Source organism: Sminthopsis crassicaudata, chromosome 5 (genome assembly GCF_048593235.1).
Source record: "Sminthopsis crassicaudata isolate SCR6 chromosome 5, ASM4859323v1, whole genome shotgun sequence".
NCBI classification, from domain to species: Eukaryota; Metazoa; Chordata; class Mammalia; order Dasyuromorphia; family Dasyuridae; genus Sminthopsis; species Sminthopsis crassicaudata.
The window spans coordinates 186,838,809-186,855,637 of NC_133621.1; the positions used below are offsets into that span (position 1 = coordinate 186,838,809).

General features: G+C 37.5%; 1 protein-coding gene across 1 annotated transcript in view; it reads right to left on the reverse strand.

Annotated features, from left to right (window-relative positions):
• The window catches only part of VWF (von Willebrand factor), a 203,412-nt gene that overhangs the window by 79,712 nt on the left and 106,871 nt on the right, over positions 1-16,829 (reverse strand). The window contains exons 20-27 of the mRNA XM_074269040.1: positions 16,328-16,466; positions 14,103-14,237; positions 11,522-11,668; positions 8,811-8,951; positions 8,510-8,623; positions 5,169-5,325; positions 4,262-4,420; positions 3,333-3,468 (exon numbers count right to left, since the gene is read on the reverse strand). Of these exons, the coding sequence (XP_074125141.1) occupies positions 3,333-3,468; positions 4,262-4,420; positions 5,169-5,325; positions 8,510-8,623; positions 8,811-8,951; positions 11,522-11,668; positions 14,103-14,237; positions 16,328-16,466 (1,128 nt within the window). The remainder of the gene's footprint in view (positions 1-3,332; positions 3,469-4,261; positions 4,421-5,168; positions 5,326-8,509; positions 8,624-8,810; positions 8,952-11,521; positions 11,669-14,102; positions 14,238-16,327; positions 16,467-16,829) is intronic.

The window sequence follows — 16,829 nt, forward strand, 5'->3', positions numbered from 1 at the left end:
AAATGTTATAATTATAAAAATTAATTTTAAAAAAGAGTATCATACAACAACAACAAAAAAATTGTAATATGATTAAATGTGTTGTGGAAAATAGATTCTTCCCAGAAACAGATTTAAAGAAGAAAATGAAACATTCTATTTTTCCTTTAAACTGATTAAGACCTTGGGAAAACATAACACCCACTAAATTTTTTAAGGCTTCCATATCCAACAAAGTGTTTGTGACAAATATATGGTAACAAAGTATTTGAAACAAAGCAGATGATTATCAACTGGGGAATGGCTAAAACACACCAAATGTTATGACCTATCAATATGCACTGAAGAAGCAGTGAATATGATAAATATAGAGAAGCATAGAAAGATATGAAGTGATGCAAAGTGAAGAAAGGAGAAGCAAAAAAAAAAAAAAAAAAAAAAAAAGACTATCTACAACAACTTAAATGGAGAAAAAATAACCTCCAAGACCCCTGAAAAGAAATAGAACCAGCATGATCCCAAAGAAGAAATATAGTAAGACCCATATCCTCCACCCATTCCTTTGCTGGGGGAAGGAGGGAGAAGGGGAAGATCGAAGGGGTAGAGCATGGATGTGGGACATTGTTCTCAGAACTTTCTTCTCCTTGTTCCTTTACAAATAATTTTTTAGATGGAATGGTTCTATGGGAAAGGATATATATGGAAAGATAAGGATATGCTTCCATTTTTGTTATTGAAGTAGTTGAATTTTTAAATGATGTACCATGGATTGAAAATTCTGTCCAACTGGACAATTCTATAAACCTATAAACAGGATGAGATAAAAGTAGAATGGCCAGTTTCAAGGCTATAGGTCCAACTCTATCTGGCTGGACACAACTGTGGTTCCACCTGTTCTTCCCATATGAACACAACCCAAAAGTAAGATCTGCCCCCATTAGAGAAAAAGCACAGAGGCATGCTTTCAGATGTTAAAGAATGACTTCAACATATAACCCTCTGGAATATCATTAACATTTTCAGAAATCCTGCTGCTACTCTGGTCAATTAAATAAAGATTAAAAGTTCAGTGCTTGAAGATATCAACCCCTTGCAATGAGTCTATGACCCTGCAGGAGTCCCTAGGGCCTAGGAACCAGTGGACTAAGTGATTAAGATTTGATGCTTTTATAATATCCAGTTATCACCTTTTGTCACCTTGGATACCCATATACTCAGTAGGATTGTCCCAGTGGACTGAGAAATAAAGGAACCTGTACTTTTCAAATAATCAGAGAGAAAATATCAACTTCCTAAGTCCCCAGAAACACAACTCAGAGGCCAGGCTAACATCATGAATGATTTCTCCAGTCTACCATCCAAACACTTACTAGAAATAAAATTAAAACCTCTATTAGCAACCCTCTCCCCCTGTTGCAAAGAAGGTCTATGTTCTATTGCCTTTACTTCTTGAGATTCCCTAATCCAGCGTCTGTTCTTCATTTTCCATCATTTTCAACTTAATCATGGCAAGGAAAGTGGGACAGAGATTCATTAGGAAGTTAGTTCTTACTTTCCATGGACTTAAGAGTCCGTAGGATTTATTGCTTTAATCCTTGAGTTAACATTACGTGAATGACATACTTTCTAGTTTCCTGTTTCCCTGGGTCTTTGCTTTAAAAAATCACCCTGGGCAACATTTGCTCTTGTTTATACAGATGGTGGGTTAGGATCTGACTCTGGTAGCTGTGGCCAGAGCGCACCCCCCACCCCACCTCAGAGGGTTAAGTTCTGGGAAGGACCGATCAGCATTAGGGAGTGGTGTTGAATGTATTGACATCTTAATATATGTTAGGTTACTATGAAAATGGCTTCAGAAAACTCAGATCTCACCACTAGGAAATTGTACTGTTCTCTGGGATATGAACCCAAGAGAGGCAGATATTGGCAGAGGGTTTGGGGTCAGGGATCACCATACATAAAAATTAATCTGTGAATTTTCGGTGACATGAGTCACTTCCTGTGCCCATAGCTGATCTCTCCACCCAAGGTGTTCTTAAGGCAATAGGAATTCCTTTCTTCCTTCTCTCTCTATATATATACTCATTGCCAGAAAACGTCTGATATTTATAAAATCCTTCCTACGGTCCATTTATGACATACTTTAGACGTGAGAGCTCCCATTCCTATAGCATTTAAGATTTACAAAGCACTTTCTGTGGAACAATCTTGATCAGCAGTGCTAATACTATTGTTCCCATTTTACAGTTAAGAAAACTGACATGTAAAGAGATGATCTTACTTAGTCATGTACACATCATCATAAAGCTTGGAAAACTCAGAAACAGGATTCAGACTTAATGTTCCTGATGCCAAATACAGAATTCTTTCCCCTATGCCATTAAGTCAACCTCTACATTCAGTCAGATCTATCTCTAAACCTGTCTAGATCAACAAAGGATGGGAAAGAAATAGAAGTTTTTAAAATTTCACTGGGAGTTCTTAAAGGTTTTAAAGATTCACTGGGAAGTAAAGTTCAGAAACTTTCCCTTCTGACATCATCTAATAAACTTGATTCAGAGATTATTATCTCTGATAATAATTGCAATTACACAATTGCAAAAGCTTCCCTTATGTAATAAGGGAATATAATATTATGTAATAATAGCAATTAATACTTATATAGGACCTACAATGTGCCAGACATTGTGCTGGCTGCTTTACTATTATTATCTCATTTGATCCACATAATAACCATAGGAAGTAGGTAATATTATTAATCCCATTTAACAGATGAAGAAACTGAAGCAAATAGGATTAAGTGACTTGCTCAGTGTCACATCACCTATATGAGTCATGCAGGTCTTCCTGACACGGGCTCAGCATTCCATCCCTAGACCACCTAACTGCCTGATTGTGCTAAATTATGTGCAATTAAAACCTCCTATTCCTTCTAGCTACAAATGAAAGTCATTTATTAGCACCCCACATAAAATTTCATTTTATCACTTTCCATAAGAAAAAATGATACCTACCTTCATAGAAATAACTGAACAACTCTGCTCAGAGACTGAAGCACACTTTTCCCACTGTTTTTCTTGCTTTTATGTATGTATTTTTTTCTACAACATGATTAAAATGGAACATGACTTCACATATACAACTGATATATTGCTTGCTTTCTCAGTGGGTAGGAAAGGGACAAGATGGAGAAAAAGAATATGGACCTCAAGATTTTTAAAAATAAATAATTTTAAAATTTACATAATTGGGAATGTCTAACAAAATAAAACATATGTGTGTTATATATATAAAACACACATATATATTTAAAGCATTTGTTATTTTGTCTAAGTAATATGCATCTACTTTACCAAAGTTTACAGAGTATGGGATCATCCTTGTTCAAAAAGATTCTCTTTCCTTGCGAAAAGCGTCGGCCTTCCAACTCACATACAGGACAGTCCGTAGGATCAATACAGGTCTGTAACAGTTCATCCAGGATCTTTCCTGCCCAAAACACCAATTAACTTATTAGAAGTTGTGTTAACCCAATGTTAACCCCAAACTAAGAGTAGAAATCCTAAACTCAAACTCTGGAGCCTATTCTTGCCTCTTCCAATCATTAGCTGAGAATACTGAGAATAAGTAAAGTTTTTCCACTTTACTTCTTGGTGCTTGTGTTTCCCTTTCTGCAGAATAGGAAGAACAAACTTCAGCCTAGTACCTTGTGCCTTAGGACAAATAAAACTGTATAAATCCCTATGACTTTTCAGAAGAATGATGCTATATAATCTAAGAATAAAAGGCAAGATATGGGCAAGTGAAACATAAAACCTCTAATATACTTGAAGGTCTTACCAAAATGAATATTTAGATCTGCTTTTAACTTTTCTAGAATGATATATGTGAAAAAGAGCCTGGAATAAGAGATTTAGAGCTGAAAGGGAAGAGATTTGGAGCTGAAAGGGAACTTAAAGGTCATCTATCAACCTCACCATCATTTGATATTTGAAGATTTTAAATGGACTTGCCCAAGGTCACATAGGGAGTGACAGAGACAGAGCTTAAAACTGGGTTCTCTGACTTTAAATCTACTGTCTGGTGTCTAATGTTCTAAAGTAGAATAAGAAGACAGCTGAGAATTCTTAATATATGGAAATGGGTCCAGCCTACCATATTTAGATTCCTTGGCAAAGGATGGTCCCAGGGAAAACAGGCTAAGTAAGGCTAGCCCACATGGAAGGCCATCCTACTCCTCTAGTCTATGACCCATTCAGGGATTCCATGATGGGGTAGTTACCTGGAGGGCAGTGTATGTGACATCCTTCCACGCACTGCACCGGACATGAAAGTGGCTCAGGGTGCTGACATGTGATGGGACAGGCAGAAGCACAACTATTATAGCGCCATTCACACTCATGCCCACTTTCTCGTTGATTCTTCTCTTCACAACTTTGTGCTGTTTAAAAGAGAAGAAATCCACAAATATTATCCCTCTAGCATCCAGAATTGGCTCATGCCCATGAGTTTCAGTCTTACTGACCCAAAGCAGGAGACAGAATCAGTAAGCTGCTGCTGTCAGAACTGGACCTGTTACCCATCATGTGAGTGAGCAGTAATGACCCTTCCAGCTGAGAGTCTTGGGTGGGCTTCCATGTGATGAGATGAATACTTCTCCCAAATATTCTTTCCTCTCAAATGATCATCAGACCCTCCCTCCTGCTCCTCCTATCTATCTGATTGCTTCTCAGCCTCCTTTGCCAGATCTTCATTCAGGTCAGATCTACCAACCATGGATGCTTTCCAAGTCCCTCTGAAACTGGGAGTCCCATAAACATCTTCTGTATACTTCCTGCACATAGCACAGTGCTGGCACATAGTAATCATCTGGCAAATGTTTTGACTGATTTCACTGATGGGGTTGCCATCACCACTGCTACAAATAATGTGATAGGCTCGGACATCCAGCGATATTGCTCCCATGACTTCTTCTTGGCTATTGAGAGAGAAGACTCCTTCTTATACCACATCTCTTGATTTTTCCTGACATAATCCTTAATCTGGAACTAAAATCCTAGACGCATATCTCTCTTCTTGCTCATGTTTTAATACCAGGAACATGATAATGAGTAATTCTGAGAAATCAGCTTCAACCTTGATTGCACCATGAACTATAGAGTGAAGCTATAGTGAACTTCATGACTTACGGCACAATGTGTCAGTCCTCCAGTTCACCACTGTACCATGTTGGGCACACACGTGGGCATAGGCAGCAATGGCATCACAGAAGCAGGCACAGTCCCCAATGGATTCACAGGAACAAGTGTCGTATATGCAAATATCCAGGTAAGGCTCTGGATCCACCTATGGAAGATGTCAAATTTGTACAAGCAGATGGGTGGGGAGCAGTAGAGAAGCATGACCCACGGTTCTATCCTATGGCCTTTTTTACCAGGGATTCCCTTTCACCAGTGAAACAATTATACTTCCATTCCTATTATCCCCCTAAAAAAAATCCCTTCATACTCTAAATCTATGATGATATGAGCCTTTCCAGTGAAGATCCATTGGGCCTTGAGACAAACAGGGCAGAGAAACAGGTCTAGGACTAGAGAACAAATGTGATCCAATAATTAAAGGAATATAGATATGCAAAAAAAATCCCCATTTCTGAATCTGGGGGATGGTGTTGATTCAAGCAGAATTTCCCATAAGATCTGGGTCTGAAACACCAGAAGAACATTCCCTTTATGCATGTATCTATCTGTCCAAAGCACATTTTTTCTACGTTTACACACACATTTTCACACTGTAATCATCTTTCTCCTTTCCCCACAGTTCCTCTTTTCCTTTGCTTTTCTGATTTTAAAATTGACAAAGATATCAAGGAAGCACAGGGCATAAAAATATACCAAGAAGGTCTTCATGATCCACTGGTCAAAATTATAGGTCTAGAACTGACCATAAGATTAATGCTGATAGCTCATATTAATATCTCTTCATAGTTTGCAAAATGCTTTCCTCACAACAAATATTATTATCCCCATCTTAAAGGTGAAGAAACTGATATTCTGGAGGGTCAGAAAATTTGCTCAAAGTCAATAGCTAACAAGTATTGGAACCTAACTTTAAACCTAGGTGTTTTGATTTCACCTCCAGTTTTCATTCTACTATATCACAGGATGAATTTATGGTCCACGTCCAGCCCAAATGGAGTCATGAAAGTCTCTTCTCTCCTGAGTGGTACATTAGAAAGAATATTGGATTTTTAATTTGAGACCATGGGTTATATTGAGTGATGTGATGGAGTCAGCTTGAACAGCATGATGAAATTTGGGGCAGCTAGATGGTACATTGAATAGAGCACCAGCTCTAAAGTCAGAAGGACCGGAGTTCAAATTTGACTTCACACACTTGACACTTACTAGCTGTGTGACTCTGAGCAAGTCACTTAATTCCAATTGCCTTGCAAAACCCTAAAAAGCCCCACACCAAAATGATGCTGATTATTCTATTTTTGGTATGAATGTTTATACCTAGAAAATCAATCAATACTCAAGGGTTGATTTATTGTTTTGTTGTGGACTTAAGAAAGTAATGGAGAAAATTTATGCAGAAAAATTATGCATATTAAACTTAAACCATTTTTCCAGAGAGCCATTTGTTTAACATTTACCAACACACTTCTGGTTCTATTCAAGGCTGATCTATCTACCTACTACTACAAATGAAATATTCTATGTAAAATCACTTTGCAAACCATAAAGGATTGTAGAAATATTAACAATTGGTATCATTAGCTGTGTGATCTTAAATAAGACACTTACTTCTTTATGTCTCACTTTCCTTATCTGTAAAATGTGGAGGACTTGATTAAACAACATTCATTCCTAAAGATAATATATCGTATAGCTGTAATTAAGCTCTTAATACTCTTAAAACTCTTTCAGGTATGAATTACTAACTTGAAGTCCATGAACTAGTTTTTGTAAAAATATTTTAATAATTGTGTTCTGATGTAATTTATTTCCTTTGTAATCTTATGTATTTTATTTTATGCATTTAAAAATATTGTGAGAAGGGATACATAGGCTTTTCTAGATTGTCAAAAAAGGGTCCACACCACACACAAAAAAGTAAGAATCCCCTTATAAGACTATAATTTTCAAAGCAGATGGTAATTTTTATTGATAGAGGGAATTTCCTCACCAGGAACTCCCTTTACTCATTGTTCCAGATCCCTCTACCCCACTTACCTAAAAAAGAAGAAGAAGAAGAAGAAGAAGAAGAAGAAGAAGAAGAAGAAGAAGAAGAAGAAGAAGAAGAAGAAGAAGAAGAAGAAGAAGAAGAAGAAGAAGAAGAAGAAGAAGAAGAAGAAGAAGAAGAAGAAGAAGAAGAAGAAGAAGAAGAAGAAGAAGAAGAAGAAGAAGAAGAAGAAGAAGAAGAAGAAGAAGAAGAAGAAGAAGAAGAAGAAGAAGAAGAAGTTCCTTTAGGTTTTAAGTCTATGATGGTATGAGCCTTTCCAATGAAGAATGTTTCAAGTCAATTATGCAGATGGACTGATATGGCAGCTAGAACAGAGTCCCGATTTCCTTTAGCCTTTTTCATGCCATTTCATCTATTCCCACCTATAATCCTAATCAAGAAGCCAGAACTTTCTGTAAAGCAAAAGACTATTTGGTATCTTATAGTATATAAGCCTTCTCCTAAGACTGAGAAGAATGATAGGAATAAAGAAATTAGGGATTGGGTTAATATTATAATAATAACTAGTATTTGTGTAGTACTTTAAAATTAGCAAAGCATTTTACATATTAATTAATTTGATACTTACAACAACCTTGGGACATATTGCAGATGAGGAAACTTGCCCAGGCTCACACAGCTATTAAGCTTTTAAGGTAGATTCAAACTCAGGTTTTCTAACTGCAGGCCTAGAACCCTAATCCCTGGGATACTCACTATGCCATCCAACCCTCCAAAGTTGTACCCGAAAAGGAAAATTGCTACTATAGCTAACTTTGTTTTGAGAATTCCATGGAACAACTTGAAATAAGTGGAATTATTCTAAATCTTGGTGATTCTGGTTTAGAATAGACTAGCAGAGACTTAAAAGGATAAAGAAATTAAAGAGATTTGGGAAGGGAAAGAGCAGAAGATTATGGACAGCAAAATGGACATGGTCTTCTCCTGAGATTTGAAGGAAGAGATTTAAATCCTGAAATTTTATTCTGAATGCAAGGAAAAGCCTAAATTCAGCTAAGAAAATGAGAACTAAGCAATTATTGTATAATTAAACACTTCTGGTTAATTATATCTCTCTTTCCTCATGAATGGATTGGATCATCTCAGAAATGATGAGTCTACTCTTCTCTGAATTCCCACATGGAGAAACATGAGACGTGGATTGAGAAAAGGGCCTGGATCTTGGCATTCAGGATATTCTAAGGACAGAAGTCAGGACCTGAACTCCCCACTTTGAAGTACTCAGGTCATTGTTCTATCTTTACAGTTCCTCTGCCTTAAGTGACCTCCCCCAGGTACTTACCAATTTGTTGCATTCCCGAAAGGTATCACTAGTCAGGATCCTACAAGAGGAGTCCACCATTGTCTGCTTCATGACATTGTTTTGGCAGATGGCAGGGGCACCATCCAGCAGTACCTGGGGGACAAAGAAAATTGGCTAAGCTCAGCCCAGACTGGAGGGATAGGGTCTGTTTCTCCCTTCTGCCACCACCTCAATCCTCTTCCATCAGCATTCCACCTTCTACACCTAAGATGAGAATCAGGGAGGAAGAAAAAGAAGCAGGCTTCCCTAAGCTCAGCCAACAAAAACAAGTGCTACTCACTCCGTTAGTGTCAGCACACTGTGGGTTCACTTTCCAAGAATTCCCAAAGTCCACTGGGCCCATCTCCAGCTGCAGGCTGCTGCTGGTGAACTCATTGTTCTGGTTGCCATCAAAATTCCCACACAGACCGCATACTCTCTCCTGGCAAAACAAGAGTTAACAAGAACACTGAGACTCTTTCCAACAGTGAGATGACTGAGGCTGGTTCCAATGATTTAGTGATAGAGAGCATCTGCCCCCAGAGAAAGGACTGTGGGAACTGAGGGTGGATCATGACATAACATTTTCATTCTTTTTGTTGTTGTTTGCTTGTATTTTGTTTTCTTTCTCATTTTTTTCCTTTTTGAACTGATTTTTTTTCTTATGCAGCAAGATAATTGTATAAATATGTATGCATATATTAGATTTAACATACATTTTAACATGTATAACATATATTGGATTACTTGCCATCTAGAGGAAGAGGTGAGGGGAAGGAGGGGAAAATTTGGAACACAAAGTTTTGCAAGGGTCAATGTTGAAAAATTATCCCTACAGATGTTTTGAAAATAAAAAGCTTTAATTAAAAAAAAAAAAAGGACATTGAAAGAAACACTTTTCTGAAATGCTAAGTAGTTTGTGAAACAATAAATAAGGCATGGCTGGGAGAGAAGAAACAGAGATCCAGGAGCCAATTCACTCACCTAGATTTCCCTCAGGGGCAGTGGGGAAAACATTGGGCCTGGAATCAGGAAGACTCAGATTCAAGTCACTTAGTATCTATATGACCCTGAGCAAGTCACTTGACACTGTTTACCTCAATTTACCTCAGTTTCCTTATCTGTAAAATGATCTGGAGAAGGAATAGTGAACCGTACCAGTATCTTTGCCAAAAAAAAAAACTCCAAATAGAGTCATAAAGAGTTGGACACAATTGAAATGATTCAACAAGAATTCTCTCTTAAGTGAATGCCATTAAAGTTAGGAAAAGTAAGAGAGCTTACTCACCCAGTTCTACAACTGGAAAAGTTACAAATAAGCTGGAGAAATCAGTATATTTTGCATCTGCATATTCACATGACTCCAATTGGCTTCTCTAACTGGAGGTCAAGGCCATGGATTGTAGGGGTTCTATTTAAGAAAGGGGCTTAGCATAGTTTTCTTCCCATTTACTACCAACTACACTGCTCTCAGACTTCTTCAAACTTCTGCATCATATCCCCACACCAGTTACCTTCCTCCAAACTTCTCTCAGCTGTCATTATTTAAGCGTTCTCTTCCCCAAGTGAACTGTAAGCCCCCTGAAGGCAGGAATTCAATTTGTGTTTTATCTCCAGAGTTTAGCAGACTGTCTAGCTCATAGTAAGCACTTAATAAATGTTTGTTGACTGACTATGTGACTGTAGATAAAGAAGACAGGGTTTAGAAGTGATTTGCCTAAAGTCTTGCAACTTAAGAGACAGAGCAGGGTCTTAAACACAGGTCTCCTGACTTGACATCCAGTTTATTTCCCATTACTCCACATTGCCTGCCTTACTAAAGAGATAAGACTTGTTCTAACCAGACCTGAGCCAATCTTGACAATGAAATCTCCAATGTGACAATTCACCATGTTTACTGGAGAGGTAGACAAAGGTGGGCGATTTGTGGGTAAGCAGAAGAATAGGAAAGGGGTTTGTTTAATAGCAATAACACTTTATAATTATGTTTTCATTTGATCAAAAGCTGCCTTCATAGCAGTATCTTGAATTAAGCTTTGTAGAATGGCTTATCCATATTCCATTCACTCCTGAGTCCCACATCTCAAAAGGAACATTGATAAACTACAGCATATCCAAAAATTCCCAAAGCCATGAAGTCCAGAAAAAAAGAATATTCCATAAATCTAATATACTCAAAGGCTATCAAGTCAATAATGTTGGTCGATTGTTTTTAAGTTGTGTCCAACTTTTCATGACCCCATTTAAGATTTTCTTGGTAAAGATACTATAGTAGTTTGCCATTTCCATCTCCAGCTCTTTTTTCAAATGAGGAAACTGAGGCAAAAAAAGGAGAAAAGAAAGAAAGAAAGAAAGAAAGAAAGAAAGAAAGAAAGAAAGAAAGAAAGAAAGAAAGAAAGAAAGAAAGAAAGAAAGAAAGAAAGAAAGAAAGAAAGAAAGAAAGAAAGAAAGAAAGAAAGAAAGAAAGAAAGAAAGAAAGAAAGAAGGAAGGAAGGAAGGAAGGAAGGAAGGAAGGAAGGAAGGAAGGAAGGAAGGAAGGAAGGAAGGAAGGAAGGAAGGAAGGAAGGAAGGAAGGAAGGAAGGAAGGAAGGAAGGAAAGAAAGAAAGAAAGAAAGAAAGAAAGAAAGAAAGAAAGAAAGAAAGAAAGAAAGAAAGAAAGAAAGAAAGAAAGAAAGAAAGAAAGAAAGAAAGAAAGAAAGAAAGAGAGAGAGAAAGAAAGAGAGAGAGAGAAAGAAAGAAAGAAAGAGAGAGAGAAAGAAAGAGAAAGATGAGAAAGAAAGAGAAAGAAAGACAAGCATTAGCCAGAAATGTTGCAGAAAAGGTTTTTATTTGGGGGGGGGGGGGGGCTGGTGAGACATTGGACTTGGTGAGCTCTGTATTCCTTTACAACACTGATTCAGTGATTCTATGAATGTGGGTGGATCACATACCCACAGTCAAAGAAGGAGCAAATGAATGAAGGGAAAGGGAAATAGGAAACAGAGAAATGACAGAAAAATGAGAGCCACTTACTTGATATGTTTGTTTCAGAATAACGGAGATTCCCATGTTCTTATCCCATATAAGAGAGATCCCTTTGCCTAGTAACAGGATATAATAGCGGCCTGACTCCACCACCTCAAAATGAGTCTCATCTTTCAAACGCTTTTTCACATTCACCTGAAAAAGAAAGTGGATAGTGAGATGAGGATATTATATTATTTTCCAAAGTTTCAGAGAACCAAGCAATTGTTCCTCAAAGTTGTTAGTCCTTTGCCTTCAGAGAAATGATTGTCCTTCCCATATGTATCACATGTTCACTCAGAAAACAAAAGTGGAAATGGTGAGAATCTGAATCATAACATGAAAGATTCAGGAAAAATAATTGAAAGGGTAACCTTATCACTACCACCACAAAAAGAAACTTTCATAAACAAATGCTGTTTGAATGCATAGAGCCCCTTAAACAGGTTCTAATGGGATGCTGATATCATTAACTGGCAAGTAAGTAGAAAACATATCAACCCACAACATAGTTCTGTTAGTTTGCCTACTTTTCCCAAATTTTCTTAGATTGCCCAAATGTTGTGCCAATAATGTATCTAATGGCAAGGAGCAATGGCCTGGAAAAATACATGATAATTCTGTGAATTATATTTAATAGAGAATATACTCTAAGGAAACTTCCACCCTGGGTCCTTGCTCTTGGGGCTGCCTCTCCCTAAATAGTATTTAAAGAAAGCCCCATCCATACTTCATTTTACATCATTTTCTCTGCCATTCATTCATGGTTGTACACATACTTTTTCTTCCTTACTCCTACCCTAGTTATTGAACCAAGAACCAGAATCAAATCAACTCTGCCATTGCCTCTAGATGAGGTATATCATCTATACATTAAGGTACAGTACCTTTCCAAAAATGGCTCTTCCTAGAATAGAAGAGCCTTACTAAAATGTAAGTTCCTTGAGGACTATAATTGTCTTTGCTTTCAAATGTCCATCTCCAATGCTCAGCACAATGCATGATAAATCCTAATTCTACCCCAGAGCAGTGTTTAATATTTTTTCACTCACATCATAGTGCCCAAATAGAGATATTCTCCTCCATTTTGTCATTATTTTATTTTCTTAATTTAATTTTCTTGTCTTATTGTAATAGTCTGTATTTCTAGCACTTTACCAAATAATAAGAGTAACAGTGAGAATTCCTATAATTTGTATCCTGATCTTTCTGGAAAAAGTGTAAGGATGAATTAATACTAGACATAATTACTTCTTCATTCTGTTTTGGAAGAATATTACTGTTTGAATGATTATCTATCTACTGTAGAGCTTCTTATTCTTGTTTTGTGTCATGAATCCCTTCACAAGTCAGATGAAGCTTATGGTCTCCTCAAAAAAATGTTCTGCTGCCCACATTCATAATGGAAAGAAATTCTATATATGTTAGGGGTTAATGTAAATAAAGATTTTTTTCCATTCAAGTATATTCTGAAATCTATCAACAGACACCACTTGTCTATAGATCCAAAACTTAAATGCCTTAGACAACTGTGTAGAGTCAGTATTTGTAGCTTGTGAAAATGGATTACCCATGCTCACTGCTTCTACTTCCGTTGCCTTTAAAACTCTGGTAATGTGACTTTTGAATCTACTTTAAATTCTTTCCCCAAAACTAACAAGCGCCATCAAGCACAATAATGTAAAGGACAAAAACACTGAAAGACTTCAGTGAAGTTTCCAATCTTGATTTCAAAGCATTTCTTTGTGGTGAAACATGCTTCTTGCATCTCAGTAGAATTAATTTTTGAAGAGGACCAATGACATCACAGGGGATGTCTTGACTCAAGGGTGAATTCACATGAGGTAGAATTACACAGCCATCAGCCTCATTATGTCCTCCAAATTCAGTGGCAGGATAAAAGTCAAAATGACGGGCAATGATCTAGAATGCAGTTGATGACCTTGGTGACTTCAATGTCTGATCAAGTTCTAAGTGCTCCACAGTCCCTTTCACTGCACCATTGGAACCACTAGTCTCATACTCCACCAGGGGAAGTCTTCACATGCTTGACAATTCTAAGACCTGTCAGTTGCCCTCAACCTGGTTTAGCCCATATGCTGAGACGGTTTTACTAGGCTGTGGTCATTATGCATATTATACCTTCTTGGAACCACAGGTAACATCTGGCTGAAAGGAGATACCAAAAGTGGATGAGAAGCCTTGAAAATGACTCAGAAGTCTTCACACCAAAGGTTCTGGTTCTCCTGAATACCCCATACATGCTACTTCCTTTAGAAGACTTGAACATTTGATCTTTTGTTCTATTAGCAGCACCATACTTTAATCAAGTTCATTAGCCCAAATCTAATAAGACAATAATCTTATAGCAAATAAAGAACTCAAATTTATCAAATTTCTTTTGTTCAAACCCTTCATTTATAATGCTAATTGATTTGCCCAAGACCATGCAAGTAGTAAGTAATTAAGGTTTTCTATTCCAAAATCACTTTTGGAATAGATTGAAGATTATACTTTAGGAAAAGTATTAAAGGTTAAAGAGCAAAAGATTTCAAAAATCAAAGGAGAAAGGGATGAGCTTGATACCTACCTCCCCATCAAACAATTCTATCTCTCCGTCCTCAAACAGAATGGTAACCCGCTTACTGCACTTCACTGAGGAGAAACTGCAGTCTTCATTCTCCACCAGGATACGAAAGGTTCCAGGATTGTTGCCACAGTGGTCCTAGAAAAGGTGGGAAATAATAAAACCTCGGAGCATTTTATGGTTTGTAAAGCTCTTCCCTCACAACAGTCCTATGAGGTAAGTACAAGTATACCTCCATATTACAGATGAAGAAACTGAGAAGAGACATTGAGTAATTTGCCCAAGTACCTAGTAAATATTGGGATGAGAATTTGAACCAAGTTTGCAAATTTGAACTCCAGTGCCATTTTTACCATGTTGAAGTGGAGAAAGTATCCATCTCCCTCTTAGTTCTCTTCTGACCATAAATCAGAAAATTCACATGCATATTACTGAGGTCTTTATCAATGGTAACAGGAGTGTGTGTGTGTGTGTGTGTGTGTGTGTGTGTGTGTGTGTGTGTGTGTGTGTTTGGGGAGCTAGTGAAGACTAATATGTTTTGGTGTGATCCACAGACCTCTAAAATATTAATACAAGCTTGTGCAATAAAGGAGTAGAGTGTATCATTTGGTTGAATAGAGTGTAAAGTCTGGAGTCAAGAAGACATCTTCCTGAGTTCAAATCTGTCCTCAGATACTTACTAGTTGCGTGACCCTGAGCAAAACATTTAATCTTTTTGCCTCAGTTTCCTCCTCTGTAAAATGAACTGGAGAAAGAAACAGCAAATCATTCCAATATCTTTGCCAAAAAAAAAACAAAACCACCAAATGACATCATAAAGAGTCGGATATGATCAAAAAGGAACTGAATAACAACTGGACCAAAAGGTACCTTTGATAAGTACTTATTAACACAGTATCTTGAATCATCTACCTTTCTTAGGTATGAATTATTTTAGTTTTTGGAACTGAGGTTGATTTGTGGTACTTCCTTCAGACCATCTCAATATTACTTCTGCTTCCAAGAACAGAAGCATTGAGTCCAAATTTGTTAAAAGCTTCTTGAGAAAAAAGTTTTCCTATCCTAGTTATAATAAAGCCTACTATAATGCCATGGTTATCAAAGATTCACAGGAACTTAGATCAAGGTCAGAGTAAAAGGAGAGGTTATTGATAATCACTCACTGGTAAGATTGATTTATGGTGCTTCATTCAGACCATCTCAATATTACTTCTGCTTCCAAGGACAAAAACAATGAGACCAAATTTGTTGAAATATTCTCAAGAAAAAATTTCCACCCTAGTTATAATGAAACCTGCTATATCTCCATGATTACCTAAAACTCACAGGAACTTACCTCAAAGTCAAAGGAAAAGGAAAAGTTATTAATCCTTACTCACTCACTAGATAAAGCTTCTTGAGCTCTTCTCACTTCATTAGGCAATATTAGCCTTTCTCCTCTCCAGCTCCCATCTCTTCTTCTCCATAACCTCCCCCCCACCTCAATTATACTGTATTGAAAAGGAAATTTTGGAAATTTTGGAAAAAAGCCTTGGGATAGAAACAACTTCCTGAGGTCATCTCATTTATCCCTCTGCATTCACAATGGACTATATCAAATCATTTGGAGAAAAAGAAAGCATCTTCCCAGGAAATTGTCAATAGGTTCTGGTGAACCTTCCTTGAAATGTTGTTGTTATCCAGTTATTTCATTCACATCAACTCTTCGCAACCTCATTTGTAGTTCTTTACTTGGCAAAGATACTGAGGATTTCCATGTCCTTTTCCAGCTCATTTTACAGATGGGGAAATTGAAGTAAAAAGGGTTAAGTAACTTGGGTCACACAGCTAGTAAATAACTGAGGTTGGATTTGAATTCAAGTCTCACTAGAACTTTAGAACTGGTATTTTATCCCAGTGACTGCACCATCTATCAACCTTCCTCGAAATAGTAAGCGTTATTATCCATATTTTACAGATGAGTAAACAGAAACTCATTAAGAATAAAGCTTACTATGTCCCCACAGGTGATATCAGAGCTACAATTCAAACCCATGTCCTCTGAAAGTTAAATGTTCTTTCCAACACGCTACAAAGCCTCTCAAGGTTCCCTTCTCAACTGGACCTCGGGCTCTTTCTCTATTGAAAGCATCTAATGATCCTACATGAAAAGCCCTAAAATTGCAGAAAGCACCCGCCTCTCAAGCCATACCCCCAACTAATATTCCTCTGTCAACCCCAGTTCTTACCTGCACCAGAACATACTGACATTTGCCTGGGAATGTGTATTTGAGGCCATCAAAGGTCAGGTAGTGGGCCATACCAATCACTGAGCAGGTAGCATCACACACCGTGTCTGTACAGTCCCACCTTCTGTTCCGGCACACACTTGGGAGAACAGAGAGAACAGAAGCAGCTCAGTGAAGAGAAAAGCAGCATGGCAGAGGGGAGAGAGCTGGACCTAGAACTGAGTCTTTGTTCAAATCACATCTCTGATATTCACCAACTATAGGATCACACCTGAGTCCATTCAACTTCTGTGACCTTCATTTTTCTCATCTGTAAAACAGAACTAACAATTCTGTGTCCAGCCCAATAACCATGAGGCTATTGTAAGGAAAAATCTTCATGGTTACTTAGACAGGAAGGGACATCAGAAGCCATATTGTTGTCCCATTTTACAGATGGAAAAACTGAAATCCAGAGTAGTTGTGACTTGCCCAATGTCATTCTTTTAGTAAATGTCAAAAT